Source organism: Aspergillus ochraceoroseus (assembly GCF_002846915.1).
Source record: "Aspergillus ochraceoroseus IBT 24754 chromosome Unknown P175scaffold_9, whole genome shotgun sequence".
NCBI classification, from domain to species: domain Eukaryota; kingdom Fungi; phylum Ascomycota; class Eurotiomycetes; order Eurotiales; family Aspergillaceae; genus Aspergillus; species Aspergillus ochraceoroseus.
In genome coordinates this window covers 844,424-860,686 of record NW_024468484.1, presented here as the reverse complement: position 1 = coordinate 860,686, position 16,263 = coordinate 844,424, and the positions used below count along the sequence as shown (strand labels likewise).

Sequence of the window (16,263 nt, the reverse complement as noted above, 5' to 3'; positions counted from 1 at the left end):
CCAAGGCATAGGACATCCCACTTATCCCATGGCACATTGATCGCAAAATGTTGAGAAAATGCATACGGGATTCCATTCTCTCCCGGCTGCGCAACTCAAGAGCGTATTGCCGGATGTCCAGCACCAGTTCCTCCTCATTCGAATCCTGGAGGCGATGGAGGTTATCCATCAGCATTTCATCGAAATGAGAGAAGTTCTTCGAAGTGGGATCATCCACCAGCCATTGCTTCGACACGACGGCATGGCCCTTCCCCTGGCCCAGCAGCGGAGAGTCAAGCAGAGAGATTCTCGATTGCACTACGCGATAGTGGAAGGGACCGCATTCCTGAGAAAGCACATCAAAGACACATTCCAACGCACGGAGAATAACTTCGTCGCGAGCACCATCACCCACATGGAGCAACAAGCTCCACAGTTGCGTCAGGGGGTACTTAGGCCCTAGGTACAAGTTGGTCATGTTGTGTAAATGCGCCAGCACTATCCTAGCCATATCGTAGCACCGGGCCATATTATAATAGCGGAGGAGCTCCAGAACCGCCCGGACGAGATGCGGGTGTTCAGCCTGGACCAAAGTCGGGATGAGGTCGCAGGCTTTTGACATTTCGTGACCCATTTCCACAAAAGTGCCGTGCTTTGTAGGCGACAATCCCGAGATCCAACACGCGACAAATTGATCCACCTGGATCTCTGCATGCATTGGGTCTTTGCAGGTGGTGAACCTTCCATCTGCGGTCGTGTACCAGGTCTTGCCCCTGCAGGATCCTTCGTTGTACTGTTTGATGATGTGGAATATCCACTCGGGAATAGTGACAGGGTATACTCGAGTCATGGCAGGAGGAGGACAGGATCGTGGAGCGGGAATCAACTCCATGCATTGTGAGATATTACGAGACTGGGTTTCGTTGGGAATCCTGCGCCGGTGTTGGTGTTCACGATGCTTGCGAAATTTCCATCGGCTCAATTTCGTCTTGTACATCTTCGGGGTAGCCTGGAAGCCATATCTAGACTTCATCAGCCTCATCACATCGTGCAACGGGCGATTTTCCACAATGTAGAGGTGGTGTATGTGGTTTTTATGGCGGATCCAGTCATCAGCCTCAGCCCACTCCATAGTTCCTGACGCGTAAGATGTTGGGACCAGGTGATAATTGCTTAGATGAGATCAAGTACACTTGGGTCGAATATACTGTCTGATCGCATATTGGGGTGAATTGTGCCTGCGTTGAGATAGGATGGAGGAATACCAGAAATGAAGTACTTTGATTGTAATAACAATATAAAACATGAATCAACACCTGACGGTACCCTTAGGTTCTTCTCCCGAGATTCTTATACCTTGTAGAAACAACTTGGGAGCCGCAGCATGCCAGGAAAGATGATCCAATCGCTGCGATATCAAGATTCTTCTATGGAGAATAGTTGACAGCCTCGTCCGTATACGCAAGTTCATAGGCTACATCCTGAACCTTACTACTAACAGCAAGTCTGTTCTTGGGCCTAGTGTGAGGCTGTGCAACGTACTAATGACATAGTAGGATATGAATGGCTGTGAAAGTTCCTTGCAGGTGGCCTGTGGCACTTCACCAAGGACATGTAAGTTATAATATCAATCATGCCGTATCTTAAGATTAAATCCAACTACCTCCTGATGCACGCTCAGCATAAGCTACCTCGGAGACTATATTCATCTGTGAAACATTGCCCCCCCCCCCCCCTTACCAGTATATAGTGTAGAATAAAGGTCAGTTACAACTTCATAGACCGATGCCCGGACGCTACCGACGTCAGTTCCTCACCCCAAGCTATCCGACAATCCCACCGAAGCGATTCTTCAGAAATTCCCTCGCAGGCAGCCTGTCTAGAGCCAGGATAGACAATATCTCTCCACACTGTGTCGCCAACCCCAATCTCTCCGGCAATTATCCAGCGTCGAGCAATTTCGGTGGTGACGCCATCGCCGTCGCGCTGTGAATCCAGGGCTAACAAGAGACCACCAAGGATCCAGGCCAGAGTAAACATGGCTCGACGGCCATCTGCAAGAATCAACGCTGGCTGGGATGGGGCGACATATCAAGTGTACTCACACCGCGTACGGTGCGAGTCGTCTTCGTTCCGCGCCGTATGTAGGCTCACATCCCAAGGCAACGACGCTGGCCGAGAGTCATCAGCATGTTTCGTCAGTCTAGAATATTGAGCCCCCGTGCGAACCCATGTCGAGCTCCCCATTTCCCCAGCTGCTTCCATCCCTCGGTCGTAATCAGTCGGTCATAATCATATCGCCCCCCACCCACACATTCGTTAACTTCTTCACATAGGGCTGGTTCCGCTCCGCATCCACACTCCACCCCCGGATCCTATCCGAGACAGCTTCGTGGCCAAAAGCTGGAGAAGTTGGGGCTCGAGCTGGAGCAGTGATTGCCGTGGTAAATACCCTATTCCCTCATCTATTAGGCCCACTTCTCAGCGCAGTCTGGCAACAGGGTAAACAAGGAGGTCATTACAAGAAAGAACCCTCCGCAAACTCGGATCTGTCGTATACGTACGTATTCTCCAACGGGTCAGGTTTTGTAATATGGCCGCGATTAGCAGTAGCCGGCTCCATATTAACCTCTGCCATTACTCCGGATGTTCTGATCGCTGGATTTACACTATATGTTGTACAAAGACTGGGTAATTCGTTGAATCTGGGGTTTGCCGGGTAGTGATGCTATATTATCTGACCGAGGTCAACAAGACGAAGAGCCGAGGTCGTTCTTAGAGTATTTCTAGAGATTCGTCAGGTTATCAATTAATGAATCCTGAATAAAAGTATCAATTGAAATTGATTCTTCCATGTTTAGGGATTACTCGGTAGGCAGGCGGCAGTGTATGAACAAAAAGGAATCTAGTTCTATTCTAGCTCTATAGATTCAATAGATCTCTTCAAGAAGCTCTAGGGTCCACCCTCCAGGAAACAACACGAGAAAAAGAAAAAGCAACCATCCCAATATATGTACATAAAATCAACGCTTGAGAACGAAAAGAAAATCACAGCTTGCTCTTCAGTGGAGTGTTCTTCAAAACATTATCATTCCACGGGTATGGGTCAAACACCAAATCATTGACTGGGTTCTCCTGGCTGGCCCGACGGAAGAGATCGGGGTACACATCCCCATCGTAGCGACCCAGGCTGCTATCCATCTGCCAGTCAGGAATCTTCCATGCGTCAACTAGACGGACGGCATGTGGCCGGATCTCATCCAGGAGCTTCATGACCGCACTAGCCTGGGTGAGGCCGATCTGACGCACGGTAACAGCGCTGGAGGAGAAGAATTCAGATGCCTCGCGCTCAAGGGTGTGGAGGGCGTAGAGGCGGAAGAGCTTCCGCAGAAGACCAGCAGTCTCGCCATCCAACGTGGAGGTGAGCTCGGGCGAAGTGACTGCTTCGTAGAAGTTCTTCACCACCATGTACTGCGAGTGAGCCGTTGACAGGCGCCAGAAGTTAACAAGCAGGCTGTTCCACGACCGCTTCTCGACATCACGATACTTGAGGACCTCGAAAGTGAGGTGTGCAGTACGCCAAGCGAATGCATCGACAATATCCCCGTCATTTTCAAGGATATCGAAGGAAGCACCCTTGTCGCGACGTGCAAGATAGGCCTGGAGGATACGAGAGGTATCGTTCTGGGCACCCTTTCCAGCGAGAACCGCACGGGCGGATTTCAGAAGCTAATAAAATCAGTATGCGCATGCGTAAAAAAAGGAACCGGATATACAACTTACATATCTTGCAACCTGTTGCGTCAACATGTAGTTATCACCCTCCCAGGTCAAAGTAGGAAGGTAGTCAGAATACCAGGGTCCGATACCGCTATAGTTGCTGTATCCGTGGCCACCACAGGCACGACGACAGACTTCCAGGCCCTCTCCAGCAGTGGTACTGGCTAACGCCTTCAAGCCGCAGGACGTAGCATGAAGATCTGCCAGCAGATCAGACCCAGCTCTCAACTGCTCTGGACCCGCACCGCGCTTCTCTTGGTCCGCTCCAGAAGCCGCCTTCATCCGCTCCTGGTTCTCCTGATAGAGTCGCATCATCCCGCGACCGGTGAAATGCAGTGCATACATCGCCGCCAACAGGGGGAGAAGCCGAATCTGGACCATCTTGTAGTTCAAAACTGGGTTCTCGCCCGCACCCGGCTCAGCATCCCGGTCCTGGAACTGTCTGCGGATGGCACAGTAACGGGTAGCAATGGTAACACCACGAGCAAGCACACCACCGGCCTGGAGCACGATATTCGCGCGCACCCATGTCATGGTCCCATAGACAAGGGAAGGGGACGCAGGTCGAAGGTACTTATTGCTAGCCTGGTCGACCTGGGCGAAGCGGGCCAGCATGTTGACATGGGGAATCTTGACGTGATTGAACAGAAGGAAACCATTGTCCATGGTACTGAACAGGTCAGCCGGAATCCATGTCCACTCGCCAGACGGGGTGGCAACTTACTTATAACCGAACTTGGGACCAATGTCACCAACATAGACATTCTCCAGTGGCTGATGGGTCTCACCATCGCGGATCTGGACAACAAATGGGTGGGGGCCGTAGTTCTTGCCAGCAATTAACAGCTGTGCCATCACCACTGCATGATTTGCCGTGCGACCAAGGGACCCGATCCACCACTTGGATGCTGTGAGGGTAGGGGAGTGAATAATGAATGTCTTGTCTTGGGGATCCCAGGTCGCCGTAGTTTCCAATCCACGCACATTGGAACCGTGTCCCAGTTCTGTTTGAGCATAGCATCCGATGATCTCATACTTGAGAGCCCTCTCGTAGAATAGTTTCTGTTGTTCTGGAGTTCCTTGTTCTCGCAAAGTAACCTATCCGTTACCGTTAGTGCTGACACCAACGGGGAATCAAGCGAGGGGCAACCAGAGAAGGGAACACGGCTCACCAAAAACATAGACGCGTGTAGACCATAGGGATTCGGTTCCCCGATCAATTGATCGGCAACATAAACATCCTCGTCTGTCCAATTGTGTACCTTCTTCAGTTGCTGCAACCGCTTTCCCCGAGCCAATGCGACCTGGATCTTCTCGGTTCGGCCCAGGGTATGGTTCTGAGACTTGTCGAACACTTTCTCGGACATCAGAACCGCGAGAATACGATCCCGCTGGTCCAGAGCTTCTTTCGTATGCAGCAGCTCCCCCAATTTATCCACATTGACCTTCGATTTAGCACGTTCTTGTTCAAGCAGGGTGGTGCCTTGCGGTTCCGCGGGGCTCAGGGCCTGGACCCAGGCGGGAGGAGGATTAGGCATGGTGGGTGGATAAAGTATTGGGGGGTTGATGGGGGAGGAAAGAGGGAGAGGCAGCAGAGTGGGATTAAATAACAGCCCATTGACTCCACGGGGAAGAGGAATTTATGGTGACGCCAATATCCCAATTTGGGCCGAGGGAATCGCTCAATGTGGAAAGTGCCGAGGCCCAGAGCAGTGGTGGCCTTGGTGCCTGAGTCTGGGTCCCTGGCAGGGGGAAATCCCAATTGACTGTAAATTTATGTCCCTGGTGCTCGTAATCGAGGGAAATACGTGTCAGAAGAATGTCTATAGATTGTCTCGAGGACTAACTATAACCGTTGGCCTCTTCAGGACCTGCATGGTGGTTTCTGCAGTCAGTTCTTAGGGCTTCGTCTTCTACGGAGTAGAACCCGGTAAATCGACCGGGTTCATTACCAGCATCCCAGCTTATTGGGACCGACCGTTGGACGGAAGCTGACCTGCTGCGTATTAGATTATCAGATCGCAGCATCGGTAGATCTGGGGGGTTGCCTCTTATGGAAGAAGTTGCATATTGACTCGAAGTAGAATTCACGATGCTACACGGGACAACAGGCGATGCGATTGAATAGGGTCATTCGGGCAAATGACTCTATAGGGACTACATAGGTTCTGTCTTAATCTCAACTTTCTTTGCCGACTTCGAGTCAACTTTGGAAGCAACGGAGGATTGGATTCCCAAACGGATAATCCACAATCACATGCAATACAATTGTTGCGATCCACTCCCTCTTGACGTATTTCCAGCACGACAAAAAAAAGAATTATTACGGAGTAGTCTCACATGAGCGTTGATTGCCTCCTTCGCTACAACAGCTTGTCCGTCGTCTTTCGTTTTGTACGGGGCGCCCTTAGCAGCTTCACTTGATCCGTGTTGAGGCCAACCCTAATCCTGGCCCTGTTCCTCCGTATAACTGATGCTTCGAGTAACCAGCTGGTTTCTATATCAACTTGTCAATATAATTCATTGTTTTTGAAAGTCCAGTTAGAATACGACGCACATCCGGTTGGATGTTTCTAGAAGAGGTCTCGAGGGTGTATAGTTCCGAGCGCACCAATATATATATGTCCATCCCATCGTATCTGTACCACCCGCTTCCCAGAAGGTAGTTAAGAGTTACATGTTAGCCACCGGGAATGACGGCAAGATATTTAGATTACGAATATGAAAAGAATTCTCGGAATAGAAATCCATGTATCTTGGGAAGACTAGTCACAAAACCCAGGTATTTGTCTGCTATCCACCACCTATTTACAGACCTATACATTCACAACCTGGGCCTTATCCGGATGCTTGGTTCGGGAGACTTTGAAGCGATGAGCAATATACTCACCAACACGAACCTTCTCGTATTCTTTACCCTCCTCACGACAAGAGGGCAAGACCTCCAGTTCTGCATCGTCATCAAACGCATAAAAGAACGGAATCGAGTACCTCTCCTCGCCGGTCTTATTGATGACACGGTGAACAGTCGACTGGAAACGCCCGTTTGTGATGTGCTGCACGAAATCGGCAATGTTCACAACAAAAGTACGAGGAATAGGGGGAGCCGCAATCCAGATTCCGTTCTTGTTCAGAACCTCCAAGCCTCCAACATCTCCTTGACATAGAACCGTGAAGCAGGCAAAATCGGTATGAGCTGCAATGCCAGGCTCTTCCCCCCCACTGACTTCCTGAGGTGGATAATGCAATGGACGCACGTAGCCTGCTGGAAAGGTGCACATACTATCGAAGAAAGTTTCCTCCAAACCGAGAGCGAGGGCGAAAGTTCGAGTCAACAGCTTCGAGAACCGCTGCAAGTGATTGTAGTACTTTGTAACAGCAATACGGAAACGCTGGTTGTCTGGTGGCCAGTTATTGACCGAAGGCTGATCCGTTAGCGGTGGGAATGGGAGCTCCTGGTCGGGATCGCTCTTGTCGGGACCCATAAGGAAGGACTCCTTCATATCCCCGCGGGTTTTCGCGTCCAGCTTGGTTTCGAAGAGTGGCTCAAAGCCGCGGAATCCAATTTTCTTGTGGATATGCACTTCCATCTTGGATTCATGTGGCTGGGCGAAGAATTCCTTGATAGCGGCGAAAATCTCGTCGATGATTTCCTGGGGAACATCGTGGTTCTGGGCATAGAAGAAGCCGACCTCAGTGCAGGCTTTGGCCACTTTATCGGCCACTGCTTTGCGCGCTTCAAAGGAAGGCGACGTGATGTTGGTCACATCCACTAATGGAATTTCGTTGAAGGTTTCGTGGCCCTTGCCGCCTCTAATGACAGGACGACGGCCGGGGATACCTCCTTGGTGGTAGTACACATACTAGATAGAAGGTAATGTAAGCAGTGAAATCCCAAGACAGGAACCTAGGCATGGAACTAATGGATAACGAAAGTAGGTGTCAAATGAGGAGAGCGAGTGGACTGGATTTGCTTTACCTCCACTGGCTCTGTCTCCGTTTCAATCGCCATCTTGGATCAGTTCAATCCCCAAGGAAGGCGAAACAAAGCCTGCAATAGCACGAGGACACAATATGCTTGATTATCGAGTGTATACGGAACGGTGTACTATGCTCCCACAGGTACTCCGTAACTCTTTGTTCTTGCCGACTAGACTCTACATGATTTACAACGTAGGGCTTTATACTTCCAAGCTGATCTAAATTATGGGCCCATATGGATGACAAGAGACTTGCGATCCTGCGAAGGGATTTGTTTAGCGAAAATGGGCATCTCCAAGATGGTTCTAAGTTGCCCAGATGGTCTCGTTTCGGAGAACTATGTTACCACTCTACACTGGGTAAGAAAGAGTGTAGATATTCTTTAAAACCGACCAACCGGAAACATTTTCAATCAGCTAAGCCTGTTTAATTCCCACGCGGATGAATCTAACGAAGTATTAATAATTCTCCTGCCAGTCTCACACGTTGCCCTAAGAGGCACGTTTCGGTCATCGAGCATTACCCGATCGGGCAATAAAGATGTCGCTGAACGTTCTTCATAAGAAGGGAAAATATCAACTCTCGACGTAGCTTAAGGATTCTACCGTACACATTTCAAAGTAGTTCCTACAGTGACTGGAGTCTATTCTCGATCGTTTGGCTGACGGCGCCAACTACTTTCTTTCTTTCTTTCTTCTTCGTACACATCCAGCACAGCCACTGTAATACCTTGAGACATCCACGCTAGGAACAATGTCGGCAGAGCGTACAAGCAGCTCGGATGAGGCCCATAGTGACTTCGAGCCAAAGTCTCTTGAGGCAGGGACTCAGTCCGCCGCCCCAATTCCAATTCCCCCCCCAGCGGCCCCAGCCCAACAGTCACCAATCCCCAATGGTGGCACCACCGCGTGGTTACAGGTCCTGGGCGCTCATCTGTTGTTCTTCAACTCATGGTATGGAGTATCCCTGAAGACCTGCTTGCTGGAATATTTTGTGGTTTTATTAACATGAGAGACCAGGGGGATTGTCAATACGTTCGGAGTCTTCCAGGCGTACTATGAAAGTGATTTGCTAGCCCATGAGTCTTCATCCAACATCTCATGGATCGGCACGTTTCAGGGCTTCCTCTTGATTGTGTTCGGAAGTGTTACTGGACCAGTCTTTGACCTGGGGTACTTTCGGTCTACTCTATCCATCGGGGCTTTCCTCGTGGTCTTTGGGTTGATGATGACGAGTCTGGGAACTGAGTACTACCAGATATTTCTGGCACAAGGTCTATGTGTCGGGTTGGGTACTGGCTGTCTCTTCCTTCCGAGTGTTGCGATTGTGGCAACCTACTTTAGCACCAAGAGAGCTCTGGCAACAGGTATCACAGCCGCTGGTGGTAGCATCGGCAGCGTCATCTACCCCATTGTCTTCCGCAAGCTTTTGCCTCAGATCGGGTTCCCATGGGCCACGAGAGTGATTGGTTTCATTGCACTCTTTACTCTGAGCATCAGTGTACTTCTCATGAAGCCCCGCATGCCACCACCGAACAAGGCCCGGAGCTTGTTTGACCGTGGCGCGTTCCGGTCCACTCCATACGTCGTCTTCAGCATCGGCCTCTTCCTCGCCTTTATTGGCCTTTACATCCCGTTCTTCTACATTGTTCTTGCTGCAGAATACAGGTTCGGCGTCAACGAGGATTTGTCCAACTACCTGCTCTCTGTCCTGAACGCTGCATCTGTCTTCGGCCGTATTATTCCAGGTCTCCTGGCTGATAAATATGGGTCCCTGGAGATCCTGACCTACTGCACAATCTCGGCCGCTATCATGTCCTTCGCTTGGACCGCCGTCCACAATCTTGGTGGCCTGATCGTCTACTGTATCTTTTACGGTTTCCTGTCCGGTGCCGTCGTGTCTCTGCCCACCACCGTGGTTGCGGGATTAGTGCCTGAGCTCCGACTGATTGGAACCTGGATGGGAATGAGTTTCAGTTTCGCTGGCCTTGGACTGCTGATTGGCAATCCTATTGCGGGTACAATCATCAACGTCGGCCAAAATAAGTTTTCGGGAGGCTTCATCTTTTCAGCCAGCACTGTCATTGCCGCGGGTGTCATTTTCGTGGGAGTTGGGGCCTATCGACCTGCTTCTTTCAAGTGGTGGAAGAAGGTTACTGGCACGCAAAGAGAGGTACAACAATAGAATCATGGCCCTTGGAAACCACAGAGCATGGAAGTATATATAAAGAACCATCATTGCAGAAGGGAGGAGATCGCATAGCCGGGGGGAGTTGGTTGTGAGCGAGTTGTGTTACAAAATACCTTGATAGATTGGATCAGAATAGTTTTATAATTTCTCCATAATCGATAGTTTTCTACACAGATTTATTAATCTGAGGCTTACCTACATATCTTTACCAGTATTGCATATCGATCACGTCCCGGAACATCTTGACTACAGCGTAGAGGTTAAATGAAGCTTCCGCCTCTCGTTGCTAAGATATACTAAGTAAATCAACCAGATTGCATTGTATAGCGTAAGATTTGCCATTCGTAAATAGAATTTATTGTCGGCATATAGATCGGTCTGAATCGCCGCACGAGAGAGAAAAATTGACTTGAAAAATTTGTATCTATGAGTCTCCTAGTTCATATTCATTCCTGCCACCGCAAGAAGCTATGCCACGGCCAACCTCTGCATTCTATAGGACTGGGACGCTCGGCTTTCTTTCATTTGTCTGCCTTCGTCAGCGCTGTACCGTCACTAGAAAGAGAGCATCATATCACACCGGACAAATACTCATTGAGCCCATTCTCGGTACCCTTCACATGGAATCCTCCCTTTCCACCCTCCAGCAGGAACTTCGTTCCCTCATACAGATCGACGTGCCAGGTCTGGGCAGCGCGGAGCTCTTGAAATCGCCAGAATCCATGTGGCAAGCCGTCGTACATATCAATCTTCGTCTCAGCGCCAGAGTGCTCGCGCAGGAGTTTGGCAAACAGAATAGCCTCGTCACGAATAGGATCTAACCCTGCAATTTGGAAGTATGCCCGGGTGGGCAAACCCGAATGATCAGGATGCAGAAGAAACGATATTCTCGGGTCGTCGGGAGGAGCTTGACAGATATCTGTGTGTGTGTGTCTTCAGCGCAGTTCCTGCACATTGGCTTGTGCAAAACTAGACCGAGGGAAACCTACCTTCGATGAGTTGCTTGTAGGACCGCACATCCAACATATCCGAATCTTTGTTTTGTTCAATACTCCGGAGGTCGTCTTTCCACTGCGGTACCAGATGGAAGGCTTGAGGCATCAGGCAGCAAGGGATCGAGAGCAAAAGCCCTGTAATCGGTGGCTGGAGGCCTTCATCTCGAGCAGCATAAGCCAGCGCTCCAGCAAAGTTTCCGCCAGCGGAAACCCCTCCAACAAGGAACCCTTTACTCAGGTCTCCGCCAAAGGTAGCCGCGTTCTTCGTGGTCCATCGCAGTGCGTCGTAAGCGTCTTCGAATCCTTTGGGAAAGATGTACTTGGGCGCCAGGCGGTAATCAACATTGAGAACAGCTAGGCCATTACGAGCAGCCAGAAGACGGCAGTTATCATCTCCAGTTTCAATGTTACCAAACGTGTATCCGCCCCCGTGGTAGTAGACAAAGACGGGGTAAGTTGAAATCCCGTCTGCCGCTGGTGCTCTGGGGGTGTACGATCTCACGAGGATCTCATACCCGTCACGAGCAGGAATATGGAAATCTCTCACGTCAAGTTCATCATTGCCGGGTATCTTGCGAAGCTGAGGTCCCTCCGCAGCTAATTTCTGGAATGCAGCGCGACGCTGAATGATGTGGTCATCGCTTCCTCTGAAGTCGCGCAGCACCGCTTGGGACTGCACGAACCGCTCCCACTGGGGGTTGATATGTGAGAATCTCGCGTACTCGGCCATTTTTGTTGCGTTTATTCTAGCAGGATTATTTCTATAGAGAGGAAACGAAAAGCGAAGACTGTACGGGGATTCTTTTAAAGCTGATCTGAGTGGCTTAGACTATCTTCCAGATGCGTGTTACATCCATCTACTTCTCAAATTTCAATTTCCTCATGGCGTTATTGTTCTCGCAATGTAAGCGAGCGCGAAGGTGGTGATGGCTAATGAAAGATTACCACACCTCATTAGATTATAATTCACACCCAAAATTTACCTCATTTGTCGCTGACGATGCCAAATCGGTGGTCGAGGCCTACCATGTCGGGTAAGATTGGTCCATCAGCGTAGACGGCTTTGGCCCGAACTACACACTGCGATATCGGTGCTCTTCAGTCCGTTGTATTACTGGATATGGCTTTCAGTCCTTAATTTCTAAAAAGGTTTCGTTGCGAGTACGAGTGTCAATTGGGCTGTGTGATAGCTTAGCCCTATGTCGGATGGTCATACACAGTGCAAGCTCCCTCAGCCACCAGCAACGGCAGCAACGATAATGCTATAGACAGGCCGATACTACTTAGGTCATGGCATTCCCGGACAGCCGTTTCGGTTGACTGAGTGCTTCGCATTGTGACGTGTAGATATCTCTTTCCTTCTCTTTCACGTGTACCGTTGCGGTGCAGATTCGTTCCAATGAGTCCCTCAAGCATGTATGCAATGGCGACGGATGGCTCCTGCAATAACTTACGGAGAGCAAATGAGTATTCAGAGGTATAACATTCCCCGTCCCATTCATATTTGATCTCTCCTGGCGCAAGCTAAACAAGATAGATCGTCCGGTCGGTGCAAGAACTAGTGGAGTCGTTTTTCGAGGCAGCAGAAAATGATGTCGATAGCCTTGAGACCGGCAACGGCCTTCAAGCTGGGAGCACCCCGAATCACACAACTTTGGAGGCTCATGTGCGGGAGGACCTTCGCTCTGCCCTTGCACTATCGCTGCCCACGGCGGGCTTGGGTCATACAGACCTGGTGTCTACGGCCGAATCTCTTTTACAGCATTCGGTGAATACTTCGTCCCCAGCATTCCTGGACAAGCTGTGGTCAGCTCCCTCGGTACCGGGAATCGCAGCTGACGTTCTGCTGTCTTCTCTGAATGGGAATGCCCATGTGTTCCGGGTTTCGCCCGCATTCACCTTTGTAGAGAAACATGTGGGCAAGGAGCTGGCAAAGCTCTTCGGTCTCGATGGCCCGTACGCTGGAGGCATTACCTTTCCAGGCGGCGCAGCATCTAACACCACCGCGCTTCTGGTAGCTCGCAACGTCCGTTTTCCAGAACTGAAGAACTCGGGCCTCATTGCATCTCCTAGGCCGCTTGCGGTTTTTGTCTCTGAAGCAGCGCATTATTCCATGATCACCGCTGCTGGACTGCTAGGAATCGGCCTTGCGTCAGTTCGGAAGATCCGCACTACCGAGGCGGGCACCATGGATCCCGCAGCTCTGAAAGCAGAGCTTCAAGCCGCCGTGGATGCGGGCCACATTCCATTGTTCGTTGGCGCAACGGCTGGAACCACTGTGCGTGGAGCATACGACCCTCTCCGTGAGATTGGAGCGCTAGCACATGAGTATGGTGCTTGGTTCCATGTCGACGGATGCTTTGGAGGAGCCGCGATTTTCTCCGAAAAGCTCAAGTACAGGCTAGACGGGAGTGAGCTTGCCGATAGCATTGCGTTCAATCCACACAAGCTATTAGGCGTGCCGCAGATATGCTCTTTCCTGCTGGCCAAAGACCTAAAGACCTTGTGGTTTGCAAATCGGCTAGAGGCCGGGTATTTGTTCCACGATGATGACTTGGATAGCGCTTTCGGAGTTAACAACATATTCAACGGCAATGCAGCGAATGGCTCTAAACAGAGTAGTCACAGTGATAATACCAATGCTCATTGGCGTTCGTCAAGAGGCTTGCTCGAGGCTCCGGACCCAAACCGTGTCTACGATCTCGCATCGTTTACACCCCAGTGCGGCCGACGCCCAGACTCCCTCAAGCTGTACTTCCACTGGCGCTATTACGGAACAGAAGGCATTGCAAAGCAAGTAGAGGCTGCATACGAGGGCGCTCAGTATCTGAGCAAGCTAATCGCAGCAAGTCCCAGCCTGGTTCTTGTGGGAAAGAACTATGAAGTTCCCTGCACTCAGGTGTGTTTTTACTATGACCGGCCATCGAGCGCGGTCAGCCTCAGTGAACAACAAGAGGCCGAGCAGAATACCCACTATACGCGGCTTATTGCCTCGGGCCTTGAGAAACGGGGATGGATGGTTGATTTCGCTCCAGGATCTGGTCGGAACGGGGAGAGAGGTCACTTTGTACGAATAGTCTGCAACAGGACAACTACGCCAACGGTCTGTAACGGCTTGATGAAAGCTATCCTAGATATTACTGCCGATGTCGCTCGCAACGATGTTTAGATAGATTGGTATTGGCTTTCACTTGATAGACAATGCATTTCATTTTTGGCACCTCGGAACACAGTGATTCTCAGCGGATTCTGTCAATGATGATTCATTTACACAATTCAAACAGATCTATGCCTAGGAACCAATGCAATGGGTAACTACTATCTTTGAAATTGCCACATAGTTATAGGGTAGAGATTTCTACTTGCGATCCCCTTTCCCCTTGACAGTCTTTTGTGCCAACAGCCTCAACTCCGTCTTCAATACCTTACCACTGGCATTCACAGGTAATCCGAATGGCAAACCGGTTTCCTCCGAGGCAATGAAAAAGTAGTCCGGCATCTTATGAGGGGCCAGGTCATGCTTTCGCAGCCAAAGCTTCAGCTCCTTTTCCGCCAAAGTGCCTTGGGAGCCCGACTCCTCTTGCACAAACGTAGCGATATTTTCACCCCATTTAGGGTCGGGAACCCCAACGACTGCCACATTGGAAACCGCAGGATGAGTCGCGATAATCTCTTCGATGTCTTTTGGAACAATATTCTCACCACCTGCACCAGATAAGCCCTTTTGTATTGCGTTACTGGGTGGAATACAGCTTACCCTTTTTGATCATATCCTTGACCCTTCCGAGAACCGTGCATGTGCCATCCGGAGAAAGGGAGACGATATCACCGGTATATAACCAGGTCGTTCCATTCTCATCAACGCGCACAACTTCCGCACTCTTTTCCGGGGCCTTATAGTATCCCTGGTGGACAAGATACCCGGAAACACAGAGTTCGCCGGGGCTCCCTGGAGGAAGTACATGTCCATACGCATCGATAACCTTGACGGATGTATGTGGTAGTGGTTTCCCCACGGTAGTCCAGTTAGACAGAAGGGATGTCTCTCTGGTTGTTGACAAGCTGACTGCGGACAATTCGGTCATACCGAACGGGTATATCAAACCACTCAAGCCCAGGCGGTCATTTATCTTCTGGAGCAGATCTCGGGATAGACTTGCTCCAGCGATGACACCAGTTCGAAGACAAAGCTGGGAAAACAACTTATCCAGCGCTTCCTGGTCAAGAATACTTTGGAACATGGTCGGTACTGCGTTCACTACCGTGCATCTTTCCTTGACAAGCGATTCGATCACCTTGGCTGGATCAAAGACTTCAGACGGAAGCACCAATGTACTTCCATGAGAGAGCGATGCCAGGAGTCCACAGACAAGCCCAAAGCAGTGAAAGAGTGGTGGAGGGCAGCAGAGTATGTCCTTTTCTGTGAGGCCCAACAAATCCCCAACTAGTCTGCCATTATTGATGAAGTTCCTAATTTGAATGTTAGTCACCTGGCTGCAGCAGTGTCTTTTTTTTTTTTTTTTTTTCTTTTGAGGGAGATAGCCCACCTATGAGACAACATCGAAGCCTTCCTTGGTCCTGTTGTCCCGCTGGTAAACTGAAAGCAGCACACATCTTCCGGCGCTACGTGGGTGTCCTCGTGCACATGGTCCTCGCCGAGCGTCTTGCCGCGCTCGAGAAACTGGTCGTAGGATAGTGCAGTGCCATACTCAGAAGTTTGGGCGCCAAAATAGATCAGTTGTGGCAGTTTCTCTGGAGTGCCGGTTGCAGCGGAGACCATTTGAATCATCTTGTCATTTTTGCGAAAGCCGATCCGTCGTGACACGAACACCATTCGAGGTTCTATACGAGATATCAGTACTGCTTTGAGAGTCCATGGTCTACTCTCAATGCTGGCCACGTACCTATGAGCTCAACAGCAGCGGATACCTCCTTGATAGTAAACATAGGGTTGATAATCGTGAATATAGCACCGATGTACGTTGTTGCCAGGTAAAGGTGAACAAATTCAATGCTGTTCCCAGCGAGAACCATGAGACGGTCACCATGTTGAACTCCAAACGCCAACAAACCCCTTGCAAGGGATTGGACGTCCTGCTGGAGCTCTTGGTATGTTGACCTCTTCCCCTGCCAGGAGGAGATTATAGCAGTATGGGTAGGGTAGTTCAGCGCCCCAAACTGTATGAGCTGAGCAGTATCCCAGTCCAAGAGTGGTGGTTCTTTTGGACCATGGAATACCCATGCAGACTCTTCAGAGCCGTTTTTGGTCAGTTCAATAGCCATAGCTTCTTTTCTAGCGGTGGTGTAGCCGGTAGTCCAGTTACAGCACTGTTGCTGA

The 16,263-nt window shown here is 50.2% G+C and overlaps 8 protein-coding genes across 8 annotated transcripts; 2 read left to right on the top strand and 6 right to left on the bottom strand.

Annotated features, from left to right (window-relative positions):
* Positions 1-364: 364 nt before the first annotated feature.
* Positions 365-1,111, bottom strand: P175DRAFT_0408424 (Clr5 domain-containing protein; the record flags this gene model as incomplete). The annotated part of the gene is made up of 1 exon (XM_040893035.1): positions 365-1,111. A coding segment is annotated over one exon (747 nt), but the record flags the coding sequence as incomplete, so codon positions are not given.
* Positions 1,112-1,746: 635 nt separating this feature from the next.
* P175DRAFT_0560600 (putative acyl-CoA dehydrogenase) lies at positions 1,747-2,774 on the bottom strand (the record flags this gene model as incomplete). The annotated part of the gene is made up of 5 exons (XM_040900995.1): positions 2,502-2,774; positions 2,292-2,432; positions 2,209-2,246; positions 2,085-2,150; positions 1,747-2,033 (listed from the first exon to the last, which is right to left on the bottom strand). The coding sequence occupies exons 1-5, from the start codon at positions 2,615-2,617 to the stop codon at positions 1,747-1,749; spliced, it is 648 nt and encodes a 215-aa protein (XP_040749312.1). The 5' UTR covers positions 2,618-2,774.
* A 110-nt stretch (positions 2,775-2,884) lies between these two features.
* Positions 2,885-5,345, bottom strand: P175DRAFT_0504658 (uncharacterized protein). Its single transcript, XM_040897922.1, has 4 exons — positions 4,932-5,345; positions 4,484-4,857; positions 3,763-4,429; positions 2,885-3,708 (listed from the first exon to the last, which is right to left on the bottom strand). Exons 1-4 carry the CDS (start codon positions 5,295-5,297, stop codon positions 3,028-3,030), a joined length of 2,088 nt encoding a protein of 695 aa, XP_040749311.1. The 5' UTR covers positions 5,298-5,345; the 3' UTR covers positions 2,885-3,027.
* Positions 5,346-6,575: 1,230 nt separating this feature from the next.
* P175DRAFT_0445046 (isopenicillin N synthase family dioxygenase) lies at positions 6,576-7,622 on the bottom strand (the record flags this gene model as incomplete). The annotated part of the gene is made up of 1 exon (XM_040894262.1): positions 6,576-7,622. A coding segment is annotated over one exon (1,047 nt), but the record flags the coding sequence as incomplete, so codon positions are not given.
* Positions 7,623-8,493: 871 nt separating this feature from the next.
* Positions 8,494-10,004, top strand: P175DRAFT_0486757 (MCT family MFS transporter; the record flags this gene model as incomplete). Its single annotated transcript, XM_040895643.1, has 2 exons — positions 8,494-8,693; positions 8,760-10,004. The coding sequence occupies 2 exons, from the start codon at positions 8,494-8,496 to the stop codon at positions 9,922-9,924; spliced, it is 1,365 nt and encodes a 454-aa protein (XP_040749309.1). The 3' UTR covers positions 9,925-10,004.
* Positions 10,005-10,499: 495 nt separating this feature from the next.
* Positions 10,500-11,655, bottom strand: P175DRAFT_0496077 (uncharacterized protein; the record flags this gene model as incomplete). The annotated part of the gene is made up of 2 exons (XM_040896105.1): positions 10,500-10,849; positions 10,920-11,655. 2 exons carry the CDS (start codon positions 11,653-11,655, stop codon positions 10,500-10,502), a joined length of 1,086 nt encoding a protein of 361 aa, XP_040749308.1.
* Positions 11,656-12,348: 693 nt separating this feature from the next.
* P175DRAFT_0535657 (pyridoxal phosphate-dependent decarboxylase family protein) lies at positions 12,349-14,094 on the top strand (the record flags this gene model as incomplete). Its single annotated transcript, XM_040900244.1, has 2 exons — positions 12,349-12,402; positions 12,463-14,094. The coding sequence occupies 2 exons, from the start codon at positions 12,349-12,351 to the stop codon at positions 14,092-14,094; spliced, it is 1,686 nt and encodes a 561-aa protein (XP_040749307.1).
* Positions 14,095-14,283: 189 nt separating this feature from the next.
* P175DRAFT_0444981 (uncharacterized protein) lies at positions 14,284-16,208 on the bottom strand (the record flags this gene model as incomplete). The annotated part of the gene is made up of 4 exons (XM_040894256.1): positions 14,284-14,630; positions 14,683-15,395; positions 15,473-15,767; positions 15,830-16,208. 4 exons carry the CDS (start codon positions 16,206-16,208, stop codon positions 14,284-14,286), a joined length of 1,734 nt encoding a protein of 577 aa, XP_040749306.1.
* Positions 16,209-16,263: the final 55 nt, after the last annotated feature.

What these genes read in the sequence shown, in the direction of transcription:
- P175DRAFT_0504658 (XM_040897922.1), bottom strand. Translation starts at nt 5,297, where the DNA reads ATGCCTAATCCTCCTCCCGCCTGGGTCCAGGCCCTGAGCCCCGCGGAA. An exon ending in GGTCCCAAGTTCGGTTATAA is followed by an intron (nt 4,430 to 4,483) that starts GTAAGTTGCCAC and finishes TGACCTGTTCAG; the next exon opens with TACCATGGACAATGGTTTCC. An exon ending in CGCAACAGGTTGCAAGATAT is followed by an intron (nt 3,709 to 3,762) that starts GTAAGTTGTATA and finishes TGATTTTATTAG; the next exon opens with CTTCTGAAATCCGCCCGTGC.